This window comes from Hyla sarda, chromosome 1 (assembly GCF_029499605.1).
Source record: "Hyla sarda isolate aHylSar1 chromosome 1, aHylSar1.hap1, whole genome shotgun sequence".
Taxonomy (NCBI): Eukaryota; Metazoa; Chordata; class Amphibia; order Anura; family Hylidae; genus Hyla; species Hyla sarda.
The window spans coordinates 594,136,661-594,155,547 of NC_079189.1; the positions used below are offsets into that span (position 1 = coordinate 594,136,661).

Consider the following 18,887-nt stretch of genomic DNA (forward strand, 5'->3'; position numbering starts at 1 on the left):
CTTTCCATAGATTTTCAAAGGGATATAAGTCAGGTGATCGTGCCATTCTAGAAGCTTTATTTTCTATTAAGCCATTTGAGAGTTTCATTGGTTGTGTTTGGTATTATTGTCCTCCTGAAATGCCCGCCCTCGTTTCATCTTCATCATCCTGGTAGATGGCAGAAGAATGTCTTGGTAAATTTACCCATTTATCCTTCCTTCAGTTATGTGGAGTTTGTCAGTACCATTTGCTAAAAAGCCGCCCCTGACCATGATGTTCCCACCTCCAAACTTCACTGGTGGTCTGGTGACGTGGTCACATGTTGAATATCTGTTGGGCATGCATTATGATTTTTGCCCGCTTTGGTTATCTATTTTGCTCATGTACCAATAATGAGGGGCCTTTACTAATCTTTTACTATGTAGTCTGGTTTTTTACCCTGTTTTTTTCTACTTCATTTTTGACTATGTGTGGCAAATTTACTAAATTGTTGCACGGCATTAATAAATTTGGCACACATAGGCAAAAGTGGGAAATTTACTTCATGTAGTAGAAAAAATAGTCTGTTCCTCTTTCCTGCTGTCTGAATAGGTTTGGCTGCTAGGTTTCCCTCTGGATCTTATGTTTTTGAGTTTTTTTTTTTAGCTTTTTCCCCACATCTAAATAATTCAATAACTAAATTGTAGTCATGGCTCAGAATAGTGGTAAACGCCGTTTAGTGTGTGTGTGTACTACATTTTTTTTAACACAGTTTTTTTCTCCCTAAATGTACTTACACTTTTTTTTTGGTTACTTCTTCTACAGATCCGTGTATCCTGTGGACTCTTTCGGATTTGGTGGACTACTTCGAAGACCAGCGTTTTTCTTTGCTTGATGTTAATAAAATGGTTAATGAGGGCTTGTGGGGGAGTGTTTTTTTTGTAATAATTTTTTTTTTAAACCTGTTGTGTTTTTTTTTTTTTTTACTTTACTAGACAGGCTTAGTAGTGGAAGCTGTCTTATAGACGTAGTCCATTACTAAGCCGGGCTTAGCGTTAGCCACAAAAACAGCTAGCGCTAACCCCCAATTATTACCCCGGTACCCAACACCACAGGGGTGCCAGGAAGAGCCGGTACTAACAGGCCCGGAGCGTCAAAATGGCTTTCCTGGGCCTAGGCGGTAACAGGATGGCGTTATTTAGGCTGGGGAGGGCCAGTAACAATGGTCCTCTCCCACCCTGGTAACGTCAGGCTGTTACTGTTTGGTTGGTATTTGGCTGAGAATAAAAATAAGGGGAACCCTATGTGTTTTTTTTTTAAATATTGAATTATTTATTTTAAAAAAACAACCGCATAGGGTCCCCCCTATTTTTATTCTCAGCCAAATACCAACCAAACAGTAACAGCCTGACGTTACCAGGGTGGGCGAGGACCATTGTTACTGGCCCTCCCAAGCCTAAATAACGCCAGCCTGTTACCGCCTAGGCCCAGTTGCGCCATTTTTGATGCTCCAGGCCTGTTGGTACCAGCTCTTCCAGGCACCCCTGTGGCGTTGGGTACCGGGGTAATAATTGGGGGTTAGCGCTAGCTGTTTTTGTGGCTAACGCTAAGCCCAGCTTAGTAATGGACTCCGTCTATAAGACAGCTTCCACTACTAAGCCTGTCTAGTAAAGTAAGGAAAAAACACAACAGGTTTTAAAAAAATTTTATTCAAAAAACACTCCCCCACAAGCCCTCGTTAACAATTTTATTAATATCAAACAAAGAAAAACGCTGGTCATCGAAGTAGTCCACCGAATCCGAAGGAGTCCACAGGATACACGGATCTGAAATGAGAAGAAAAAAAAAATGGGTTAGTACATTTATTATCACCTGCTCACACATCTCCCGCCCCGCACGACTACAACTGCCAGCATGCCCTTACAGTAAGGACATGCTGGGAGTTGTAGTTGTGTGGTGCAGGAGATGTGTGGGCAAGTGACAAGATTGTCCCCTGCCCCCAGCTGCAGGACTACAACTCCCAGCATGCCCTTACAGTTAAGTGGGGCGGAGGCCAGGCACAGTGTTTCCCAACCTGGGACTTGTAGTTTTGCAACATCTGGAGGCACCCTGGTTGAGAAACACTGTTTTAGGCCAGTGTTTCCCAACCAGGGTGCCTCCATAAGTTGCAAAACTACAACTCCCAGCATGCCTGGACAGCCAAAGGCTGTCCAGGAATGCTGGGAGTTGTAGTCTTGCAACATCTGGAGGCACCCTGGTTGGAAAACACTGTTTTAGGCCAGTGTTTCCCAACAAGGGTGCCTCCAGCTGTTGCAAAACTACAACTCCCAGCATGCCTGGACAACCAAAGGGTGTCCAGGCATGCTGGGAGTTGTAGTCTTGCAACATCTGGAGGCATCGTGGTTGGGAAGCTTGGGCAACTTACCGGCTTCCGTAGGATCCAGCGCTGCACGACACTGCCGCCCGACGATCTCCGTCAGCGATCGTCGCTGGAGCCTCGGAAGGGTAAGTGAACGTCTTCGCCGGTCCCCTTCAGCTGTTTAGTTTTGCAACAGCTGGAGGACTAGTTTACAGACCACAAACCAGTGGACTGCAAACTGTGGCCCTCCAGCTGCTGCAAAACAACAACATCCAGCATGCCCTGACAGCCAAAGCCTTTGGCTCTCAGGGCAGGAGCCCGGGCTGAGATTACAGTGCAGCCGCCCGGACTCCTCATACGGCCTCCCCGCTACCCCCCCCCCCCCCTTGTCTCCCGCCCGCGCCACTCAGCTCCCGCTGCTACAAGACGACAACTCCCAGCGTGTCCTCACTGTAAGGGCATGCTGGGACTTGTAGTCTTGCAACAGCAGACAGATGGGAGTTGTGTGGCGCTGGCAGGTGAGAGGGGGGGGATGTAAATCACTGCAGTGTCCCGGTAGCGCAGTGAGGGTAGCGGGGAGAAAGTATGTCAGGGCCCGGGCGGCAGTAGCTTTTCCTGCTCCATGTTGGAGCTGGAGTAAATTTAGTAATTTTTATGGCCGTTGCGACAGTTTATTGCACAACTGCGACTGTCTCAGTTAATAAATTTCTGACCACTGCAAGGAAAAACTGAAAACTTGCGTAAATTAAGCAGGAATTTTTTTTTTACTTTCTAGCTCTTGCTAGAGAAAGTCGCACAAAAAATAGGGTAGGTGCAATTGCGGCAATTTTGCGCCAAAAATAGTCAGAAAAAAATGACTAAACCCCTTAGTAAATGCCCCTCAATATGATTATTATGTATTGGTCTACAGGCACAACAGAGGATGCAGAGGAACCTGCAGAAGCATGAGCGCATGGTGGTTAGCAGCTTGATGTTGCTTCAATACGTGAAATCAAAAAGATTATGATCAACATGAAATGAGGAGCAAATGACAAAGAAGGATGTTGTGGTTGCACTGTGGCTCAGTGGGGTATAGTTGTATGATAGCGGCCCCTGATATAAGGCTTTGTTCTTTATGTTCCCTGCGTGGTAAGAACAAGAAGTCTGGGGAAACATTTCTGCTGTCATACACGGGTCTATGGTGAGAAAACAAGAACATGGTGTTACGTTCCTTAACCAAAAAACAAGAAAACATGGCTAACTCTGCAAGATCATGACGGCATGTAGATGGCGATCTCTCTATGATCTCTATGGGTTAAAGGGGTACTCCACTGCCCCAGCGCTCGGAACAAAATGTTACTAACGCTTGGTGCGGTGGTCGTGACGTCATGGCCACACCCCTCATGGCGTCACACCTTGCCCCCTCAATGCAAGTCTATGGGAGGGGGCGTGGCAGCCACCAAGCCCCCTCCCACAGACTTGCATTAAGGGGGCGTGGCCATGACATCACAACCCTTGCAGCCCGCACCCAGCGTTCGGAACAAAATGTTCCGAACGCTGGGGCAGTGGAGTACCCCTTTAAGACCGATGCAAAAATAGAACGAAGATGAACTACCCAGCCATAAGCTTCTACAATGTCTTCGAAAAGTTAAAATCAACTAAATTCCAGTTCCCCCCCTCATTCTGCCCTCACTACCACATAATGAGAATGTGAAGACAGAATTATAGTCATTTTTGAAAATTTATTAAAAACTCAAATCTGTGACCTAAGTATTCATACCCTTTGCTCAGGACTTAGTTGAAGCCCCTTTGGCAGTGATTCCAGCCTTCAGTCTTCTTGGGGATGAGGCCACAAGGTTTATACACCCGGATTTGGGGATGTTCCTCCATTCTTCTCTGCAGATCCTCTCAGCTCTGTCAGGTTGGATGGAGACCGTTGGTGGAAGCCATTTTCAGGTCTCTCCAGAGATGTTCCATTGGGTTCGGGTTCTGGCTGGGCCACTCAAGGACATTCAAAGTTGTCCATAAGCCCTAAATAACGTTTTGCTTTATTTAATAAGGTAAAAAACACATCAGGTCAGGTGGACAACAGGAAGTTTTGTGTCCTCTGCATCTTGGCTGTGTGCTTAGGCTCATTTGGGGGCATTTATCATTGTAGGTGTAAGTGAAGCATTTTTGTAGATTTTTTTGCATGCTGGTATAGGTGCACCAAATTTATTAAATGGTCACGGGGCAATTGATACATTTTGCGGAGGATACACATTTTCTGAAATTTCACTCTTCACATACAACAAAAAGCTAAGCTAAGTCTGGGCTGGTGTAGTTTTGCACAAATATTTGTGACTTAAAAAAAAATTATAAATAAATAATATATATATATATATATATATATATATATATATTAGCACTCCATAAGATTAACCTTAAAGGGGTACTCCGGTGGAAAACATTTTTTTTTTAAATATACTGGTGCCAGAAAGTTACACAGATTTGTATATGACTTCTATTAAAACATTTTTACCCTTCCAGTACTTATTAGCAGCTGTATGCTACAGAGGAAATTCTATTCTTTTTGAATTTCTTTTTTGTCTTGTCCACAGTGCTCTCTGCTGACACCTGATGCCCGTATCAGGAACTGTCCAGAGCAGGAGAAAAACCTATGCTGCTCTGGACAGTTCCTGATACGGGCATCAGGTGTCAGCAGAGAGCACTGTGGACAAGACAAAAAAGAAATTCAAAAAGAATAGAATGTCTTCTGTAGCATACAGCTGCTAAAAAGTACGGGAAGGGTAAAGATTTCTTAATAGAAGTCATTTACAAATCTGTTTAACTTTCTGGCACCAGTTTATTTAAAAAGAAAAAAGAAATAATTCCACCAGAGTACTCCTTTAATAGGCTGTGTAAACCAAAAAGTCCCCAAAAAAACTGCCCGAGGTGCAGCACTGCACCAAATTTGCGACAAATATACACACAAAAACAGCCCTAAAGACAATGATAAATGCCCCAATTGTCTTGTTAATGAACCTTTGACCCAGTCTGAGGTCCAGAGCACTCTGGATCAGGTTTTTCATTAAAGAGGTACTCCGTGGGGGTTCGGCCGCTGGGACCCCCTAAAATTCCTGGCATGGCAGCACCCAGAAAGCCGCTGCATAGAGCGGACATTAGCCGTCATGCCTCCTCCATTCATGTCTATGTGAGGAGGTGTGATGGCTGTGTACTGGCCGCCATGCCCCCTCCCATAGACATGAATGGAGGGGGCGTTGGGGTGACGTCATGAACACGGAGGCCCCAAGCTTCAGCGTTCAGAATGCCCAGAGATCGTGGTGGGTCCCCACAGTAGGACCCACTGTGATTAGACATCTTATCTCCTGTCTGGGGTGGAGTACACCTTTAAGAATACCTCTGTACTTTGCTCCATTCAGCTTTGTCACATGGGGGATGTATCATTGCAGTCTTTGTAAAGTCAGTTTTGAAGTCATTTATTTTTGCCTCAGTTTTGCTTATGTGTGAAATATTTATCATACTAAGGGTGCGTTCACGCTGAGTTATTCAAGAGGAATTTACTCGAGTAATTCCTCTAGAATTCTCCGCTTAGAAATAATTAACATCTGCTTTGCCATTGACTTCAATGTATTTTACTCGGCACTGTTCACACTGCGTAAATTCCGCTCGCGGAATTCCATTCCACTAGAAGAACATGTTCATTCTTCTTGCGGAATACGCGAGCAGAAGTTCATTGAAGTCAATGGTAAATATTTTTCCTCTTGAAATCGTTTCCGCACGAAATTTGCACGAAAAAAAAAAAAAAAAGGGAAATTCCAATTGGTGGTTGTAGTCCAGCAAAAAATAAATAAATAAACAGTTTCCTCCTATATTCTGCGCGGAATTCCATGTTAATTCCGCGCAATTTTAGCGCAAAAAAAAAAAAAAAAAGTTAATTCCACAGCGGAATTTTTACGTGAGGATTCCTCTCCTATTCCTCAGTGTGAACGCACCCTAAAGCAGGGTGGAGCTTTTTGTGCAACTTTTTGAAATTGCTTTCTGAAGGCAGCTTTGTAAGCCAGGTCTGGGCTGGTGTAGATTTGCTGTGTTTTGGAGGGGTTTGTGACTTTTTGTGCGACATTCGCACTTAAAGGGGTACTCCGCCCCTAGAAATCTTATCCCCTATCCAAAGGAGTCTATATCCTGATCCCATAGAGATTGCAGCAGTATACAGATAGTAGTTATACAGCTCCTCTCCAGCTCTATCTGTATACTTCTGCAATCTCTATGGGATCAGGATATATAGTAGTTATACAGCTCCCCTCCAGCTCTATATCCTGATCCCATAGAGATTGCAGCAGTATACAGATAGAGCTGAAGGGGAGCTGTATAACTACTATCTGTATACTGCTGCAATCTCTATGGGATCAGGATATAGAGGTGGAGGGGAGGTGTATAACTACTATATATCCTGATCCCATAGAGATTGCAGCAGTATACAGATAGTAGTTATACAGCTCCCCTCCAGCTCTATCTGTATACTTCTGCAATCTCTATGGGATCAGGATATATAGTAGTTATACAGCTCCCCTCCAGCTCTATATCCTGATCCCATAGAGATTGCAGTAGTATACAGATAGAGCTGGAGGGGAGCTGTATAACTACTATCTGTATACTGCTGCAATCTTTATGGGATCAGGATATAGAGGTGGAGGGGAGGTGTATAACTACTATATATCCTGATCCCATAGAGATTGCAGTAGTATACAGATAGAGCTGGAGGGGAGCTGTATAACTACTATCTGTATACTGCTGCAATCTCTATAGGATCAGGATATAGAGGTGGAGGGGAGGTGTATAACTACTATATATCCTGATCCCATAGAGATTGCAGTAGTATACAGATAGAGCTGGAGGGGAGCTGTATAACTACTATATATCCTGATTCCATAGAGACTGCAGCAGTATACAGATAAAGCTGAAGGGAAGGTGTATAACTAATAGATATCCTGATCCCATAAAGAAAACAGCAGCAGTATACAGATAGACCTGGGTGGGGAGGGGTCTGGGAGTTAGCAGAAGGGATCTGATAGGTGATGATGTCATCCTGTAGTTCACAGGAAGTCCAGGACTGACCACTTCCTCTGACACGTTAAAGACTGTGATTTTTTGTGGGTCAGACTGGTGATCACATGACCCAGTTACAGCTGTGAAATGCAGTGATCCAGCTGTGCTGGAATAAAACAGATGGTGCTGTAGGACTGGTGAAGGTGAGTGTGCATGATATGGGCAAATAGAACCTGGAGTGCTTCTTCAAAGTATTTAAGCCACACAGACATATCAGAAGTTTTGATCAGTCAAGATCTGGGTGATCAGACCCCCAATAATCGTTAAAATGATCTGGGAGAAGCATGAGGTTGAGAGCATGAGGTTTCATAAGATGGGCTGACTAGACGAACAGTGGAGCTCATCCCCTGCAGCCAGACAGAAGAGGCAAGAAGCAAGGGAGAGAAGCCCTCAGCCTTGTGCTTCTCCTGGCTTGTTGTAATGATGGGTCGGGGTCTGTACAACAGACCCTGGCCGATCAAAACTTTTGACATGTCTGTGTGACATGTTAAATGTTTTTTTTTTTTTTTAACATAACAAGGAGACTTTACCTGAAGGGACATGTAGAATCGTGCCTTCTGTAAATGTAATCTAGCAGAATTATGAATGCAGCTCCAGATGTGAATGGTACATACAAGTCATTGGTAAAATGCAAGTTCAAGGGTAAAACCTTGTTTTAAAGCCACAATTAACTGCTTACTGAAGCCAGAATTTTCCTCATATGTTTCTTAGCAACAGAGTATATAATGTTAATTAGGGATCGACCGATATCGTTTTTTTAGGGCTGATACCGATACGATAATCGGTGGAGGTTAGGGCCCATAGCCGATAACTTATACCGATTTTCCGCTTTAAGTTATCGGCTATTTATCCCCCTGCGACACCGCTGCAGATCATTGATTTAAAGCGGGCGCTTTAAATCAATGATCTGCAGTGGCTTTTGCGGTGCCAGAGACCGCCGCCGCCACCCGCTTCTATCCCCCTGCCTGATCGGGGGTGCTGAGATCTATCACCGCCACCGCCCCCTCCGCCGCGCCGCACCGCGCCTAGGGGTGCATCCAGCTGTTGCAAAACTACTACTCCCAGCATGCCCGGACAGCCGTTGGCTGTCCGGGCATGCTGGGAGTTGTAGTTTTGCAACAGCTGGAGGGCCTACTGTAGGTATAGTATATTATACAGACCCCTGTCCATCCCAGAACCCTGACTCACCTTCCCAGTTGCTGCAGGGACCGTCCGGGGAGGGTGGTCCGGGCCATCCATCCTTCCTGTAGTGTCCGGCGGCATTCCGGGTGGAGGGTGAACCGGTCTGGGCTGTTCTTCTCCAGGGGTCCTCTTCTCCATTCCGGGCAGGCTCCGGCCTAGTAACGCTGCATAGACGTCGCTGCGCAGCGACGCACCTGACGTCACGGCATCTATGCAGCGTACTAGGCCGGAGCCTGCCCAGAGTGGAGAAGAGAACCCCCGGAGAAGGACAGCCCGGACCGGTTCACCCTCCACCCGGAATGCCGCCGGACACTACAGGAAGGATGGATGGCCCGGACCACCCCCATTAAGGGTAAGTTTAATATTTTTTTATTGACTCGGAGGGTGGGGGAGGGGCCCGACCTGTATAGCGGTATGGGCAAAAATCCATACCGTGGGAGAAAAAAAAAACGGTATCCGGTGCATACCGGTATATCGCCCAGCACTACGGTGGGGGGTGCGACGCGGTGCGGTGGGTCGCGGGGCGGTCGCGGTGCGGTGGGTCGGGGGGGGCGGTCGCGGTGCGGGCGGGGCATTATCGGCTTATCGGCAAGGTAATTGCTGATACCGATAATGCCCAAAATCGTGATTATCGGCCGATAATATACTGTTAATACTAGGTCCGCTGTCAAGACAGTGGTGCTAAGTATGTGAAAAGAAGCGGAATGACAGGATAGGAACAATAATACTGAGGCTTGTACACAGTTGCCATTTGGATTTATTTTCTCTTAGATTAATGTGGTCAGTCTAGGATACAGATTCATACAGGGAAGATGTCTTTTTGTCCCCAAGCATTGAAAAAAAAGATCTATAAAATACTGGAAGTGATGGAGTTCCTGCGGTTATGTCCCGGCAGAGCTGGTTGTCACACTTTCTACTTCATTTGACTGTGTGGCCTTGTTCTTCTCAACGATGTCCCGGATATCCTGTCAATATAAGACATGTTCTTCTGTGTTACTACATCAAAAAATAACATTTTCCTTTGTAAGGTAGTTAAATGGTCATCTGGTTCATCTGAAATCACTTTGTTTACCAAATATGACTCCTTACCCCAGACAAAATGGTCTAAAGTCTTCGCCATTAGCTGTCTCCCTTCAATGTAATCTGCTATCCACGGCCTGTTAGGAGAATTCCATCTCTAACAGCAGAGAGACCAAGAGGGAACACAGAAACTGGCAGCAGCATCAACCCATTTAGTGATTGCCCAAAATTTTCAGTCCTTCTAGGGTTTGCCAGCAGGCTGACAGTCGGCTTCCATTTACAAAAGGGGTCATCTTCATGAGACAACCCCAACAAGGACAGGGCAATTATTGAATGGGTTGTCCAACTAGGACAATCACAGAGGGGAATATATAGGGACTCTGCTGCGGCATCCCTGTCATTTGGTGCACGGAGTGAACTCCGCTCTGTGCCCGATGACTGGCGATGCTAGCTGCCACGCCCCCTCCATTCACGTCTATGGGAGGAGGAGTGACGGCTATATACTAGCCGTCACGCCCCCTCCATAGACATAAATGTCATGACGTCACGAACACGGAAACTGCAAGCTTCCGTGTTCCGGCCTCCGCCGCTGTCGGCCCAGAGATCACGGGGGTCCCCAGTGGCGGGACCCCCGCGATCCAACATCTTATCCCCTATCCTTTGGATAGGGGATAAGATGTTAAGAGCGGAGTACCCCTTTAAAGTAAGGACAGTTTCACAAAAGTGCAAAACATGCAAATTTTTCCAAATCCTGGCCTGTCTGCAGGTCTTGTCTAGGCCATTAGATCTGTGGCTGGGCAGTAATCTGTAGCTATAAAGTGTCCTCCTATAGGGACCCTCTGGAGACCCTATCTGGGTTGCTTTAAAGGGGCATTCTCACCTTGTTAAAACATGGCTCCTCAGCCCCCTCTGGCCTTTTTTTTTTTGGGAAGCTGAAAGCCGCCAAATTTGCTCAATTCCCATGAACTCTAACCAGAGTTACGTATTCGGCGTTGCATGCAGGACTATGCCAGTTGCACAACTCCTATTAAAGTAGAACTCTGGCGAAAGTAAACTTATCCCCTATCCACAGGGAAACGAAACACTTACTTTGCAGGGTTCCCCCACAGATTACATATCGTCACTGGGAAGGAAGGGGACACTGTGTGATCCGCTTATAGTCATGGGACCCTTCTAAAAAGTATATTAGTACAAAGAAAGAACCACTTTAAGGGTAGGGTCACACATAACGGATCTGCAGCATATTTTACGCTGCGGATCCGCCGATGACCCAATCCTATAGTGTGCCTCCAGCTGTTCCCAACATGCGTGTGCTGCTCGCAGCGGCGGATGCAGAAACACAGGGACCTGCGAGTAGCTGGGCGCACTCGCAGTGTACTCACAGACATCTTGAAGTGGCTGCGGCGACTCGCTCGTCCCTGTGTGGCTGCTTGTAGTGGCAGATTGCTGCTGCGAGCAGCACTTGGGGGTTTGGAACAGCTGGAGGCACAATATAGGGTTTGGTCACTGGCGGATGCTCAGCGGAAAATACGCTGCGGACCCGTTACATGTGACCCTACCCTAATGGGTTAAGTAGAGGTAATAAGTTACTCACTGTGAGCTTATATAGTTGACAATCTTCAACAAGTTCGTGAAAAATTGGATGTTTGAGGAGAGCAGGAAGGGACACGTGGCCCAATGCATCTGGACCCATTTCATTGAATATGTTCTTGATTATCTGGAAATGAAACAAAATGATAAAAATATACCAAAAAAACTAAACATTTATAATAATAAAATCTGAAAGATTGCATTGTGCACCAGGGCACAAACCCATGCAAATCTGCGATGACGTCCATATGTTCATTCAACTTGAGAAAAAACAGATATGGTCGCACATCCACAACATGTACAATGATCTAAGGCTTCTCAGAAATATTTATTAAACTAACAGATTGTTAGTATACTTTATGATCATGAAGTGCAAGCCCGCTAGCCATGTCATGGCCAACTGTAAGTAGTGGGTGTCATATACCATGGAAAAATATATCCATGTTGCAGGGCGATTGTTGTCATTTATTACTGGTGATACATGTTCTGCAAAATTTCTATCGGTATGCACAACTGTTAATTCCATTACACACCTATCTGCATTGCTTAACATTTCAAAGAATCCCTTCTGTTTGGTCTAACTGTCCAGAGACGACAATCTGAGCGATAGCATCCAGTGGCCAGTGGGGGGGGGGGGGGGGGGGGGGGGGCAATTAACAAAGCTGTGCCACTTAAGGGACACTGCTTGCCTGGGTGGTAAATTTGATGCCTGCACCAGGCGAATATACTCCAAGTAGATCAAAGAAATGTTTGGGACATATTCCTCCTGTGTAAATGCCGTATCTTCCAAATATTAGATATGGGGGTCAGGGAAGTATGTCCGCAGCCCCTATCTTGTACGATTAGATTCTCCATCATACTACCTTTAAAATGAGTTCTCACATGACCCTTGTGTATTGATCCCTGCTCGAACTGTATGCACTGGGTAAATCATACACAATAAGGGGGTCATGTCAGGTACCCCTAGAAAGAGGATTTGATGGAGAACCCAAATATTAGAAATGATGTGGGTGCCTGGCCCATGATAGAAGATAGAAGACATTTCCTATTCTTTGGGCATAAAGGTATCATAAGGGAATGGCAACATCTACCTCTCCTCCTTGTCCTGCCCAGGGGCTGAACATAGAGGTGTCTCTTGTCCATAGCAGGATATAAAACTGCAGACCTGGGGTGACTAGGGGCGCTTGCATGGGGGACAAGATCTAATTTTGGATGCCAGACGCCATTTCATACCAGACCCCATGGGATAGAACTCTGCAACTTTTTGTAAGTAAGGATTCTATGTTTTTCCCATTTATTTTATTTTCTGTGTGGTGAAACTTTGTCTTGTTAACAACTATTTTTACATGTACTGTGAATATTTTTCTTTCATAATAAAACATTCATTTATTAATTACCGCCTTATGTCTGGTAAAACCGACGTACATTGTCCTTGAAGAGATTGAAGTTATAGTCTTAAATTTACGTACCTGTTCGGCTACATTATAGATTCGGATTAATCTTTTCCCTGTTTTTATATACTACTGGGGATAGTAGATTATATTTGGGAATTGTAGCATATCCAGATTGGATTGATAGCTTCCTGTCGGCTTGAAATTGACAGGTGGTGGCAGCGATACCTTAAATTGGGTGGTGTAAGAGGGATTTTTTATCATTATTTTCGGTCTAGTGTAGTCAAATAGTGATTTTATAGATAACCCTTCCACCCGCATGTCGCGGTTCGTGACAGTGGGTCCCTAGTATCCCTAGCATAAAATGGCACAGCACTGAGTGGCGACCACCACTGCCGCAACACGAGTGCACAGAGGGGGAACGATCCAACTGGCAGAGCAGCCCCAATGCCACTCAAACCAGTCCCTGGGCCACACCACCTCACAAACACAGCGCAGGGGCAGCAACGGACGCCAAACAGCACCACCTCCCCACAGACACGGCCCCAGACCCGTGTCTGTGGGGAGGCGTGGCCCAGGGACTGATTTGAGGGCATTGTTTCCCCTGCGCCACTGGTGTTGGGGCGGTGGTGGTCGCCACTCGGTGCTGTGCCATTTTGTGCTAGGGATTTTAGGGACCTGCTACTTACTGGTGGCTGTGACGTGGCTAGTGGGCTTGCACTTCATGATTATAAAGTACACTAACCACCTGTTAGTTTAATAAATGTTGCTGAGAAGCCTTAGAACAAGGTGCATTTTGTGGATGTGCGACCATGTCTGTTTATTTTTTTCTCTAGTTGAATTGACATTGTGTTTTCTATCCCCCTCTTTTTTTGTTTTCACTTGGTCAGCATTCTGCCCCTCCCCCTCAGCCCAGGCCTATATAAATTAGGGCCCTATTCTTTTCTGACAGCCTCCCAGTCTCTGTCTGGGAGCACATGGTGAGTGAGCTTTTTACATCTGTTCACACTAGTGCGGTGCTATGTCTGTGGGGAGGCGCAGCCCAGGGACTGGCTTGAGTGGCATTGGGGCTGCTCTTCCAGTGGGTTGTTCCCCCTGTGGGTATTGGTGATGGGGCGGTGGTGTTCGCCACTCAGTGCTGCGCCATTTTATGCTAGGGACCCGCTTCTTACAGTTGGTCGTGACGTGGCTAGCGGGCTTGCACTTCATGATCAAAAAGTACACTAACCACCTGTTAGTTTGCAAAATGTTGCTGAGAAGCCTTAGATCAAGGTGCATTTTATGGATGTGCGAAATGGTCTGTTTTTTTTTCTTCTCTAGTTTAATTCACGATGTCCATATGTTTGCCAATGCGTAGGATGAAATCCATATCTAAACTAACATGACACTCTGCAGCGTAACCTAAAATCTGCTTAGATTCTTTACACTGCACGTACCGTATTTTTCGCCGTATAAGACGCACTTTTTCTTTCCCAAAACTGGGGGGGGAAAAGTTGGTGCGTCTTATACAGCGAATACACACCTATCGTGGCGGTCCCTGCGGCCATCAACGGCCAGGACCCGCGGCTAATACAGGACATCACCGATCGCGGTGATGCCCTGTATTATCCCTTCAGACGCGGTGATCAAAGCTGACCGCCGCGTCTGAAGCGAAAGTGACACTAACAGTCGGGCTGTTTGGGACCGCCGCGGTGAAATCGCGGCGTCCCGAACAGCTTACAGGACACTGGGAGGGACCTTACCTGCCTCCTTGGTGTCTACTCCGTGCCGGGATCCCATGCATGCCCGGCGCTCTCCTTAGTCGTCCTCACGTCGTCGGGCACACTGTCCCGTCATCCAATAGGAGCGGCATGCGTAGCAGCGTGATGGCGGCGAAGGAGAGCGAGGATACCAGGCAGCAGAGACGTTCCGGAGCGACGGGGACACCCCGGGGACGCGGCAACAGCGATGGAGGGCGACACGCAGGGCAGCGGTGACGAGCGGTGACGGTCCAGAGCGGCGGGGACACGTGAATATTACCTCCTATACCAGTGGTCTTCAACCTGCGGACCTCCAGATGTTGCAAAACTACAACTCCTGGCATGCCCGGACAGCCAACGGCTGTCCGGGCATGCTGGGAGTTGTAGTTTTGCAACATCTGGAGGTCCGCAGGTTGAAGGTTCAGAATCTTTTTTTTCTAGATTTTAAAATTGGGTGCGTCTTATATGCCGGAGCGTCTTATATGGCGAAAAATACGGTAACTGGAGCAGAGTTGTGTGGATTATCAGTGCAAAATTCCAGCATTAGCCCCTATACAGAATAAGTCATCATACCTCGAGCTCATCCCCTTCCATTACCCTGCTGTATTTCTATGTATTATTACTGATTGTCTATACGTTATATATATATATCATACTCTATATATAAATGCCCTTACTGAACACATCTTATATTTTATGCTCGTCCTACCCACATTAGCATGTTTAATTGCCGTTTGATACTGCGGTTTGTTTGCGCTCTTCATCACCAGCATCTGCGGTCTGCCTGATGTTCATTCTATTACAGGGAGCCGATAGTAAAAGAGATACAGTGCGCATTGGTGGAATAGCGCTTACGTGACTGGCGCGCGTCCTGGGTTACCAGCCTGAGAGCCTGTCACTCGCAATCGCTGTCACACAGCGCTCCCTGCGCCCAGCGCTCACCACGTTTTTTTGTTTACTGATACCCCAGAGGTATTCCAGCGGTGCGGAATATAATGCTATCTTTCTTTCTATCCATGATATATGTAATTTTAACTTGAATCTCCGCCTGATATGGTTTATATATACTTATGAATGTATGCTTGCATATGTTTATTGTATATTTGAGAATTTTATGTACACCACTCCCCCTTGTTTTTGGTGCCCATTTCAGGGCTTTATATAGCTGTGCTTGTCATGACTACTGTACCCTGATCTGAGGAAGGGAGGGCTCCTCCCAAAACGCGTACTCTTTTGTTATTTTGTATTATTTTATTGTTTTTTCAATAAACGGTCCTGCTGAGGACTTTTGCTCAATATATCTGGACTTCGCTTCTTCCATCACTAAGAGTCCGCAGCGCCAGACTTTGAGGGTTCTTTTTCTTCAGTTTCTTCACTTGCTCTTCAGGACGACCGTGTTCTTCTCCTGCAACCCATTGGCTGGACAGCGACTCGCACTAGATGGTACCCCAATATAACCTATCATTGCTTACATTGAGGAAAGCGGCCACTTATAAGCTCCGTGGGGATATTCCCTATACAGCTTCTCTATACCTCCTAGGGTAATACACGAGGCGCCGCCCGTCAGTCTCTTTTTCCTCCATTTATACAGAGTGCTGCCATAGAAATGAATGGATCGCTTGCCGTCTGCAGCACACAGTGCTCAATGAGAGCCGGGTCTCGTCCCGGAGATCACATCGGGTCCAACCGCTGGATCGCCTATCCTGTGGAGATTTCCTTTAAGACTCTGGATACAATCAATCTCACTCAAACCAGGGGGTCCTGTACAAGAACAGTGTGCTGAGACTTAGGAAAAGTTATGTTAAAGGACAACTGTCAGCCTAATCACCCACTCTAAACCCAAAACACTGGGTTAATAGAGTGGGTGACCAGAAGTCCACAGAGGGGTCACTTACTAAATTCGGAATAACTTCTTCCAGAGATGTGCGCTGCAGAAATCCCGCTGCTAAATTCAGGGAATTGAGAGCTGTATGTAATCTGCTGGCGCATGCGCTCTACCGACAGTGCAGCAATAACGTGACTGGTATTACGAACTGACTGACGATGGCAGGGGTGGCCAGAAGAAGTGGGCACGAAGACTCAAATATGTAAAAAAAAAAAACAGAAAAAAAGCGCAACAATGTGCCGTTATTCGGGTGAGGGTATATAGATTTAGCTGTGAGTATAGGTATGCTCACCTTCTCGTGTTGCGCTCGGGGCACAACAGCACACTTGGCTTGGATCCCTGGTATACCAGGATCATATGGTTCAGGAAGGGCTGCTCGCACTCTGCCGCCTCAAGGAGAAGGATCCCGGGCGTCTGGTTTGCTGTGAAGAAATAGGTAGGATCTCCGATCAAAAAAAAGTTGGTGCTTTGAAGCGCTCCTTTCCAGCAGGATGAGTGGGGAATTAGTAGCCACACAATCGGAAGGTAGGTAGAAAATAAAGATTTATTCCGGTATAGTACAAACATAGCATAACGCGTTTCGAATGGTGGGACCCCCTCTTCGTCAGATCTGACGAAGAGGGGGTCCCACCCCTCGAAACGCCTTATCCTATGATTGTACTATACCGGAATAAATCTTTATTTTCTACCTAACTTCCGATTGGGTGGCTACTAATTCCCCACTCATCCTGCTGGAAAGGAGCGCTCCAAAGCACCAACTTTTTTCAGATCAGAGATCCTACCTATTTCTTCACAGAAGAAGTGGGCAGAATTTAGTAAGTGACCCCTCTGTGGACTTCTGGTCACCCACTCTATAACCATGTATTGGGTTTGTAGTGGGTGATCAGGCTGACAATTTCCCTTTAAGTTCATAAAAAACACTCTTCATGGCTGCTTGGCAGAACACTAGTGTGTAGGGCTGCACATTGCTTCATTGCCATATGTGTCTATTAGACCGGGTTCACACGGCAGAATGTCCACACAGAAACTCTCTGTTCGGACATTTCTGCAGGTGCCACCATGACATGGCGGCACTGGGACTGTACAGGAATGCGCCGTCTCATAGATGGCAATGCATTCCATGCGGAGTCCGCAGAAAGAATGGACATGTGTATTCTTTCTGCGCATTCAGCGCAGCAGAATCCCATTGAATTCAAGGGGACTCTGCTGCTGCGGAATCTCTGTGCATAATTCCGCACGGAAATTCTGCCATGTGAACATAGCCTTAGGAAACTTAACTCCATATGAATAATATAGATGTAAGCTCCTGGGTCCACAGTGCAAAATCTGTAACAGGGCCCCCACTAACCATGTGCTTGGTGTCTTGTTATTGGTGTCCTGGTGTCTCCAGTTGCTACTGCTACATCTGCATCCCCTATAATTATGCCCCCTCTGTGCTCTCTTCCACATTGCACTGCTTTTTACAAGCCTCCCTTTTTGGGACATCAGAGAAGCACAATCATTTGTATAAGAATTCCATATCTAACCTTGTGATAATTATTTGCTTCTCTTTCCAGCTGACGAAACCTGTGAGTATCCCCATAATCTCCAGCGCCATGTTGGAAAACTCGCAGAACCTCCAGCATTGTGATCGTTGGTGCTTCTATGTTTGGGCAGATATCATCATCATCTTTCTCTAGGGTTCTCTCCTTATTCTCTTCTACGGCATCCATGGCTGGAAAAGACTGAAAAATTCTATGTATGAGTAGTGCTCCTATATACCAAAGGGGAGCTCCACTATCAGAGACACTGGCACTGATTTACTGAGTTGTCGGGTCGTGCGCCAGAATGTTGCGCATTGCATGTCGCATTGCACCACAAATTGTGCCAGAATTAGCGCCAAAAAAATTAAAAACCTGATCTCTGGAAAACCTCGTATCTCAGAGCAGTTGTAAAAAAAAGCAGAATGTATGGAAAAGTGCAAAACATAGGGAAACATTACCTGATGGGAATCAAAACCCACAAAGAAAACTACACCCCACTCATAGTAAATCAGGGCCACTTAGCGCTATGCTAAGATTCAAGCCTCTTTGGGTGGTAAACGGGTGCTCTGACCATTCTGTGGCTATACAGCCCCATATAAAGCAAGCTGCAATGCCCTGTGTGATCTGCCAGCCAGCAGGACCTTTTTCAGCAGCTCTTCTGTGGAATAGGACCAGACAGGCTAGTCTGGGAACACCCCACAAGACCGGCCATTCTGGAGATACTCTGACCCAGTTGTCTAGACATCACAGCTTGGCCCCTGTAAAGAGTCAGGGCACTTAAGACTGCCCATTTTTAAAAGGGTACTCTGGTGTTCCAGCGTTCTGAACATTTTGTTCAGAACGCTTGGAGCCGGAGGCTGTGATCGTGCCATCACGGCTGTGCCCCTTGTGCAGTCACGCCACTCCCCCTCCATTCATGACTATGGGAGGGAGTGTGTTGGCCGTGACATGGCGTCATGAGGGGGCGTGACCGTGACGTCACGACCACTGCTGCAGGAACCTGGCGTTTAGAATGCCAGATGCTGCGGGAGATCTCGGGGGTCTCCCGCGATCAGACATCTTATCCCCTATCATTTGGATAGGGGATATTATATCTAGCAGCGGAGTACCACTTTAAGCTTTCAATCCATCAACATGCTGTCTAATATCTC

The 18,887-nt window shown here is 46.4% G+C and overlaps 1 protein-coding gene across 2 annotated transcripts in view; it reads right to left on the reverse strand.

The window, feature by feature from the left end:
- Positions 1-9,328: 9,328 nt before the first annotated feature.
- Positions 9,329-18,887, reverse strand: part of SPEF2 (sperm flagellar 2) — a 208,053-nt gene continuing 198,494 nt past the window's right edge. For both annotated transcript variants that reach the window (XM_056546664.1, XM_056546656.1), the window contains 3 exons: positions 17,740-17,937; positions 11,203-11,325; positions 9,329-9,553 (listed from right to left, as the gene is read on the reverse strand). In XM_056546664.1, coding sequence (XP_056402639.1) covers positions 9,470-9,553; positions 11,203-11,325; positions 17,740-17,937 — 405 coding nt within the window. In that variant the 3' untranslated portion in view covers positions 9,329-9,469. The remainder of the gene's footprint in view (positions 9,554-11,202; positions 11,326-17,739; positions 17,938-18,887) is intronic.